Genomic DNA, 9,576 nt, shown 5'->3' with positions numbered 1-9,576 from the left:
GGAGTACTTTACAATGCAAAGGTAGGATAAGTAAATGAAATAATTGTCAGGAAGTGACACAGTTGTTTAATTGTGTAATACTTGCCGACAATGGAAGAAAGGTATGCAACATTGTAAAAGTTTTACGGACGGTATCGATTGCAACAAAATTTCTATGGGTTACATTGGAAATGAATGGTTAAGAGATTATTAGAGGGGGAATGAATAGAATATTTAATGATCTTTCATGGGCAAACGTTGAGGGTTGAAGTCAGTCGATGTTTGAAAGTCACAGTAGTCGGAAGTATGCTTTTGAGAGAAAAAGACTATATCGACAACGAGTATTACGTTTACAATCGTCTATTATTTAGACTCCTTGGATTATGGGAATATCAGATATCGTCTAAGCAACTCATTTATGTTTGTTTTATTAATCTTATACTAGTCGGTGGATTGTTTGAAAACGTAAGTGTCGATTTTATGGTATTTATGAACTGAGTATATAATTTTCCGAATAACCTAAAGATGACTTACTTTTTTCTTTTTCTATTAAATTGGAATAATATTACGAATGTTGTGTGTTTAGATTTATGCACTTGCAACGTCTGAACGAAGAATAGAATCAATCGTTGAAATATTGGAAACGACCTTGCCCATTATATGCTTTGGATCTTGTTACTGCAATCTTTTATTTAATGCTACAATTGTCAGTACTTCTTGAGATATATTGCAATGTTTTTTTTTTTTTTAGTTTAATCATAAACGATACCTGTTAGTATTAATCTTGACGATTTAACCCGATCTACATATAAATTTCAGATGAAAAAAATTCTTTTTCGTATGAAATGCGATTGGGACGATTTAGCCGACAAACCGGAATTAATGATTTTAAAGAAATATGCTGATATAAGCAGACTTTGTACAATTGTAATCGCAAGTAAGTTAAGTTATATAAACATTTTATAAAAATACAGGATAGTAATTGATTAATCAATTTTAATTTGGTACTTTTCCTTTTACAGTTAGCTTTTATCTGTATAGCGCATTTTTAATACTTCCATCTTTCTTAAGTATATTTAAATACATTTTTGGTTTTATTAATGAAAGTGAATTAATATTACCACTTTGTCTTCATTATTTTCAAACAAATCAAATGCATTATTACCTTGGAATTTGTATACAATACGTAGTTGTTGTCATCGTAACCACGATAGGAATTGCTAATTATTCAATGTTTGTAGCAACTATACAGCATGCTTGTGGACTGTTTAAAATAATCGAGTAAGTAATAAATACGTATATTTAATTATTACAAAAGAGAATTTTTTTTCTTTTTATTTAAATTATTCTTTGCGGATATCATTGATATATTATAGATGGAGGGTTAATGACAGATTTCAAAAATATCTACATAATTTCCACTTTGTCAATGATAATACTGACTTAGTCAAGGAAAATGAGTGGTTAGTCGGTATAATAAAATTCTATAATAACGCAATCGAGTTTGTATCTCACTTTACATCTATGTAATATGTTAATTGTTTATATTATTATTCAATTTGCAAACGCTGGTAATTGAATATTTATGTTTTGTTTTATTTCAAGATTTACCGATTTAATTAAATCATTTTATGAAACAATTTATTTGTTCGAAGCTTTAGTTTCGTCAATAATCATCATGGTAGATTATTTTTACGTAAGCAAGTTATATGCTACAAAATTTTGATAATCTCCATCGAAAGTAATCGACAAATTGAAAAAAAATATGTTCCATTTATTTTCCTTTTTTCTTTAGATATTTCAGGTACTTTCTTTCGACTTGAATAGATCTGAAAGATTGACAAATATTTCTTATGTCGTTGCATCTCTCTTAGTAATATATACTTACTATTACCTCGGACAAAAATTAATAGATCACAGTGAGAACGTATTTACAGCATTGTAGGTGCATTTATTCAATTGGTGTCCCATAAACTTGAGCGCATTTTGATTCGTATTGAATAAATGTATCTCGTAGACATTCGATGTCCATTACACCATTAAATAGAATAACACGGTATTGATTTTTTTTTTTATAAATAAATTCTAGTTGCTGCATAAAAACGTCAAGGACAATAAGCTGCGAAATTTTGAATGCTATTCTTTCAATCGGTGGAAAAAGAAATTCGAATTTTATTCATATTCGATCAATCCGCACGAGTTTATGTACCAAATCAATAATATTCTCTTATTATCCGATTGTGTTCTTTGTATATATGGATTATATAAGATTAATTAATATTTTTCAGCTGTCAAATTCCGTTTTATTCTATATCGGTCAAAACGCAGAAAATGTTACTATTTTTAATAATGAGCAGCATGAGATTGTGCAATTTATCCGTGATGGGAGTTAAAGAAATATCACACGATCTGTTTGCTACGGTAAAAGATTATTAACGAATTCAAACATATATCGTATGACGGAACTAAAAATTTTATAGTAATTAATTAATTCTTAATAGTTAATGCGATCGGCATTTTCCTTTGCAATGGTATTTTATAAATTAAAATGAATTTATTCGAGGAAAATATCATGAGACGACTAATGGTTATACAGCGATATAAGAATAGAGTGTAACTGTTTGTTTTCTATTTCTTAAATACTAATCGTATGGAAATATCCTTTTTCTAAAATATAATTTCACATTTCTAAGTGTATTACGTATTGCAAAATTTTATCGTTTCTCAGATGATTGATATATTTTCATGTTGATCAATTTTAATAAATTACTTCATGGTATAAACTATTGTTTGATTCATTCTTAATAAAAATCATTCTTAATAATAATTATGTAATAACGTTATTCTATGAAATTATAAAATGCATGAATAATAATTATGAAAACATTATTTAAAGAATGTACTTATATATATATTTTTTTACACGGTATATTTTCTTTTGGTAAGTATCAAACTACGTGGAATGATGGAAAAATATACAAGCGTTAATATTGGTTATGATGTCATCGTTTGAACAAAAATATATATATTAACTTGCAAAATGAAATCTGATTGCAAATGTCTCATTCTTTTGCTTGTGTTTCAGCAAAAAAGTAGGAAGGACTTTTTAAAGAAGCGTTAATCAGCAATCGTCCTTTCATAAGTTCATAAAAACTAAATCTTTAACAATTTTGTTACTATGCACAAGTTTTGTTTTAATTTTGGAAGACTATAGGAATCCGCATTATTAAAGAAAAAAAGAAAAAATATGCTGCGGTTCAATTTAAAGTAATATCGATGATTCGGTATTTCGAGGAGTAAATAAAAATGATAAAAAATTCTGTTCACTATACGAAATTACTTTTGAATTAGTCTAACAATTATTCCGAATATATTCTGTTTAAAACAAGAATAGCTCTGTCCTGTTCAAAGTGACTCACCCTGCTTATTTGTTTGCTCGAACGTATCAAGAATCGTCCAGATAGATATTAATATCGAACGATCATTCGTTATCATACTTGTTAACGTTCAAATGATGAGAATATAACGTTGACGCGTTAAGTACTAACGCACGTTCTTTTTTGCTGAAGTCCAGGACACGTCCGTCACGTTCGAGTGACAAAAGTAAACTGCGGGAGAGTGGGATGGTAAAAAGGGGTGAGTTTGCAACGCGCATGCGCTTGCTGGAGAAGGGATGGAGTACTTTACAATGCAAGGTAGGGTAAGAAAATGAAATAATTGTCGGGAAGTGACACAGATGTTTAATTGTATAATACTGGTCGATAATAAAAGAAAGATATGAAACATTGTAAAAGTTTTACGGACATTATTGACTGTAAGACAATTTCTGAAGGTTTCAATGGAAATGAATTATTAAGAGGTTAATAGATGGGGTATGGATAGAATATTTAATGATGTTAGGCAAACGTTGGGGGTTGAAGTCAGTCGATGTTGGAAAGTCACAACAGATAGAAGTATGCTGTTGGGAGAGGAAGATTATATCGACAACGAGTATTATGTTTACAATCGTCTATTATTTAGACTTCTTGGATTATGGCAATATCAAACTTCGTTTAAACAATTCATTTACGTTTGTTTCATTAATTTTATGATAACACTTGGACTTTATCAACAAGTAAGTTTACAATTATTGATTACTTATTAACTAATAAACGAGTTTTTTGGATTAGCAATATTTTACAACGTAAACTTTTCTAATTAATATAAATAATGATTGCATGTTTGTACCTTCAGGTTCACTCGCTGTTCATGTCAGAAAGAAAAATTAAAACAATCGCCAAAATTCTGGAAATAACATTGCCGACTTTATGCTTCGGATTTTGCTATTTCAATCTACTATCGAATGCAGAAATTGTCCGTATTTAATTGAAAAAATATATATATTTATTTATTCCGTTTTTTTCTCTATTATAAAGAACACATTCTCGTGTTACTGTGTTTAATCAATTTGTCATTTGATTTGTATATATTTCAGATGAAAAAAATTTTGTTTCGTATCAAATGTGATTGGAACGATTTAGCCAACAAGCCGGAATTGAAAATATTAAAGAAATATGCTCATTTAAGCAGAATTTGTACGATCATAATCGCAAGTCCGTAAAATAACATAAAAGTAGTTTTTATAAATATGCGTTATAAATATTAATTAATATTAACTTTTAATATTTCAGTCTGTTTCTATCTATATATCATCTTTCTGATGTTCCCATCATTTTTACGAAACTTACGTTACATTTTTGGCGTTGCAGTTAGAACTGAATTAGTGTTACCACTTCGTATTGATTATTTCATGAAAAATCAAAACCATTACTATCTTGGACTTTTTCTTCAATATATGATCATAAGTATCCTATGTATGGTAGGAGTTGCAAATTATTCAATGTTCGTAGCAGTTACACAGCATGCTTATGCGTTATTTAATATCATCGAGTAAGTAATCAAATAACAACGATATAAATATATTTATATATATATATTATATATTTATTTATACACACACATATATATAATAACGATATAAATATATTTACAATATTACAAATTGTAATATAAATTGATTTATTACAGGTGGAGGGTACATGAAAGATTTAAAAAAAAACCAAAGAATTTTTATTACGCCAATAATAAGGCTGAATTAGCTGAAGAAAAACAATGGTTAATCGACATCATAAAATTCTACAATACCACAGTCGAGTTTGTATCACGCATTGTTTGAAAGTTTTATAATTTCTACATAAAATTTTCTAATATTAATATCAGAATATTTCTTTTCTTTTTCCGACTTTGTCTCAAGATTTGTCGGTTTAATCAAATTATTTTACGAAGCAATTTATCTGTTCGAATTGCCCTTGGCGTCGATTTTTATCATGTTAGATTATTTTTACGTGAGTAAAGTGTTTGTTTAAAGAAAAAAAAAATAAATAAAAAAATAAAAGAAAAAATCAAAAATAAAAACAAAAAAGACAAAAAAAAAAGAACGCAAATAAATTTTCAAATATATTTACAAAGATGAGAAATAGTTGAGAAATAGAAATTTTTCTTTTTCAGGTATTTCAGATACTTTCCTTTAAAATCAATAAAACCGAAGGATTGACAAATTTTTGTTACATTATTGCATCTCTGTTTGTAATATATGTTTATTTTTATCTTGGACAAAAATTGATTGACCACAACAACGATGTGTTTACAAGCTTGTAGGTATTCTTATTTCGTTGTGAGGCCCACAACGAAATACTGTACGATTATCATTTCACATTGTGTATGTCTCCTAACAATTTGCCTATTATGTTATTAATTGAGATAGCACAAATATACTTATTATTTTTCAACAAATTCTGAGCGTGGAATGACAATCCTAAAAACAACAAATTGCTTGTATGGAATGAAATCTCGATCGAAAATGATTTTTTTCATTCGGCGAAAAAAAAAATTGGATTTTTTTTTTATATTCGATTTATGTACCGAGCCAATAATATTTTTATATTCTATTAGATCATGCCCCATGTATATATGTGTAATATAATAAATATCGTTATTAATAATATTATTTAATGTAAGATAATTTATAATATTATTTAATATATATATATATATTATATAAATAAATAATATTATTTAATGTAAGATAATTTTCTTTCCAGCTGTCAAATTCCGTTTTATTCGTTATCATTGCAAACACAAAAAATGTTACTTTTTTTGATAATGAAAAGCATGAGATTATGCAGTTTATCCATGGAAGGTGTAAGAGATGTATCTCACGATCTGTTTGCCTCGGTAATAGATTTTATGCATGTAGATATGTGTAATTTATTATTGACATGAAATAGTATATACTAATCAAAATATTTTTTAATAGTTGATGCGCTCGTCATTTTCTTTCGCTATGGTATTTTATAAAATACAATGAAATTTGGCTTATGAAAATAATTTATAATAATAACCAATTATGTAGATGTTCTGCAAATATAGTATTTTGGATTTTTGGTTTCGAAACACTAAATATATAAAAGAACTTTTTTCTTAAAACTTATTTTCACATTTCTATCCGTGTATGTGTGTTTGTGTAATATTTAGTATTTTAAATGTATAAACAATGTTTTAGTTTTGTCTGTAATGATCAATAGATTTTTTTAATGATTAATTACAATGAAATGATAAAGAGAAAGGAATATTGTTTAAATGAAATTTAATAGAATAATAATTCTATATTTTATATATATATATTATCTAGGACATAGAAAAATAACATAAGCAGAATAATTATGCATAGCTGCTTTTTTTTTTGTCCAGAAATAAAATTTGCTTGTTTTAAAATATGTTTTTTAACCAATGAAAAAAATATTTTTTATTTTAAATACATAAAACAAATATTTCTTCAAAATACATTACGAACTAATCATTTTTTGAAGTTTCTCCTTAAATATTTCTTTTTATTCAATAATAAACGAGATATATATTAATTACAAAAAGGAGATTGTAGAGAAATATTAAAAAACAAAAAGAAAGAAAGAAAGAAAGAAAGAAGAAGAAAAGAAGAAGAAAAATACAGACGATTTTGATATTTCGAGAAGTAAACGATAATAACAAAAAATTCTTTTCACTATACGAAATTACTTTTGAATTAGTCTAACAATTATTCCGAATATATTCTGTTTAAAACAAGAATAGCTCTGTCCTGATCAAAGTGACTTACCCTGCTTATTTGTTTGCTCGAACGTATCAAGAATCGTCCAGATAGATATTAATATCGAACGATCATTCGTTATCATACTTGTTAACGTTCAAATGATGAGAATATAACGTTGACGCGTTAAGTACTAACGCACGTTCTTTTTTGCTGAAGTCCAGGACACGTCCGTCACGTTCGAGTGACAAAAGTAAACTGCGGGAGAGTGGGACAGTAAAAAGGGGTGAGTTTGCAACGCGCATGTGCTTGCTGGAGAAGGGATGGAGTACTTTACAATGCAAAGGTAGGGTAAGAAAATGAAATAATTGTCGGGAAGTGACGCAGATGTTTAATTGTATAATACTGGCCGATAATAAAAGAAAGATATGAAACATTGTAAAAGTTTTACGGACATTATCGATTGTAAGACAATTTCTAAAGGTTTCAATGGAAATGAATTATTAAGAGGTTATTAGATGGGGGATGATTGGAATATTTAATGATGTTAGGCAAATGTTAGAGATTGAAGTCAGTCGATATTAGAAAGTCATAGCAGTCGGAAGTATGCTTTTGAAAGATAAAGATTATATCGACAACGAGTATTATGCTTATAATCGTCGATTTTTTCGAGTCATTGGCTTATGGGAATATCAGACATCGCTTAGGAAACTGGTTTATGTTTGTATCATCAATTTTATGATTGCCATTGGATTATATCAACAGGTAAATATCTTTGAATTCTTTAATCACTTATATGACTATTGAATGAAATAAATGATCGTTTGATTTATTTAATATAAATAATATTGGCGGATTTTTACGTTTAGATTTATACGCTCCTGACGTCTGAAAGAAATTTAAAATCGATCGCCAAATTATTGGAAATTACCTTGCCTACATTATGCTTCGGATCTTGCTATTATAATCTATTATCGAACGGTGCAATCGTCCGTATTTTGTTAAAAATATATAATTTTGTCTTTTTTTTTTTCCTCAAATTATGAACGACACATTTTAGTCCGAATGATCAATTTTAGAAATAGCATATAAAATTTTCAGATGAAAAAAATGTTGTATCGTATCAAACATGATTGGGACGAGCTAGCGAATAAACCTGAATTAATTATATTGAAAAAATATGCTTATGTAAGCAGATTGTGCACAGTTACAATCGCAGGTCGGCAAAATAACATCGAAACGTTACGAGAAATTTTTTCATAAATATTTATTATAAATATTAATCAATAGTTATTTTATCTTTCAGTATGTTTCTATCTGTATATCGCATTTTTGGTGTTTCCATCATTGTTAAGTAACTTTCGTTATATCTTTGGTGCAATAAGGGAAACCGAATTAGTTTTACCAATTGCTTTTAACGTGAAAAATCAAATGCGTTATTATTTGGAACTTTCACTGCAATGCATAAATATAAGCGTATTATGCACTGTAGGAATAGCTAACTATTCAATGTTCATAGCAGTTATACAGCATGCTTGTGCACTGTTCAATATTATAATGTAAATAATCGATAAAAACGACATTAATATTATGCAACAGAAAGATTATCAATTAGTAATTTTTTAATTAGTAATTATCAATATGTAATTTGTACTATCTATTGATTTATTATAGATGGAGAGTAAATGAAAAATTTAAAAAACAATCACATAATTCCTATCGTCCCGATAAAAAAGTTGTATTAGCCGAAGAAAATGAGTGGATAATCGGTATCATAAAATTTTATAATAACGCAATCGAGTTTGTATCTCACTTTAAAAGCTTACATAATAATTCAATTATTAATATAATTTATCGATGATAGATCTTTATATTACCATATTTCTCTTTTGAATTATTTCAAGATTTGTCAATTTAATTAAAGCGTTTTATGAAACGAGTCACTTGTTCGAAGTTTTCTTGGCTATGATTTTTATCATGATAGATTATTTTTACGTAAGTAATGAAATATTCGTTTGAGAAAAAAAGAAAGAAAAGAATGCGTTAAACATTTTGAATATTATTAATCACGTCGAAGAGGTTTTATAAATATAGAGAAATTTTGTTTTAAGGTGTTTCAGGTACTATGTTTCGATCTAACTAACACCGAAAAATTAACAAACATTTGTTACGTCGTTGCATCTCTATTTGTGATATACGCTTATTTTCATTTTGGACAAAAATTAATAGACAACAACGTCAACGTATCTCAAACATTGTAAATATTTTTTCTTCAATTTATGATCCATAATTCCGTGCGGATTATAATTAATCTTGAAATAATCTCATTACGGTTGTTCTTCGAAAGATCTTGAAGTTGTTTCATCTGTGCACCGTTGTGCAATATTTCGAGAATTGTAATATTGCCGATGGAACAGCAACGAACATGATTTTCTTCGATTTTCTTCAAGATTTTCATGCGGTATAAAAATCTC

At 27.8% G+C, this 9,576-nt stretch overlaps 2 protein-coding genes across 2 annotated transcripts; both read left to right on the top strand.

Moving 5' to 3' along the window:
* The first annotated feature begins 285 nt into the window (after nt 1-285).
* Nucleotides 286-2,415, top strand: LOC127072301 (uncharacterized). Its single transcript, XM_051012603.1, has 6 exons — nt 286-444; nt 566-685; nt 799-916; nt 1,002-1,260; nt 1,356-1,442; nt 2,268-2,415. The coding sequence occupies exons 1-6, from the start codon at nt 286-288 to the stop codon at nt 2,413-2,415; spliced, it is 891 nt and encodes a 296-aa protein (XP_050868560.1).
* A 5,293-nt stretch (nt 2,416-7,708) lies between these two features.
* Nucleotides 7,709-9,363, top strand: LOC127072300 (uncharacterized). The gene is made up of 6 exons (XM_051012602.1): nt 7,709-7,867; nt 7,972-8,091; nt 8,204-8,321; nt 8,409-8,661; nt 8,777-8,783; nt 9,223-9,363. Exons 1-6 carry the CDS (start codon nt 7,709-7,711, stop codon nt 9,361-9,363), a joined length of 798 nt encoding a protein of 265 aa, XP_050868559.1.
* The last annotated feature ends 213 nt before the right edge of the window (nt 9,364-9,576 follow it).

The sequence above is a fragment of the Vespula vulgaris genome, chromosome 25 (genome assembly GCF_905475345.1).
Source record: "Vespula vulgaris chromosome 25, iyVesVulg1.1, whole genome shotgun sequence".
Lineage (NCBI taxonomy): Eukaryota > Metazoa > Arthropoda > Insecta > Hymenoptera > Vespidae > Vespula > Vespula vulgaris.
This window is presented reverse-complemented; position numbering and strand designations above follow the sequence as displayed.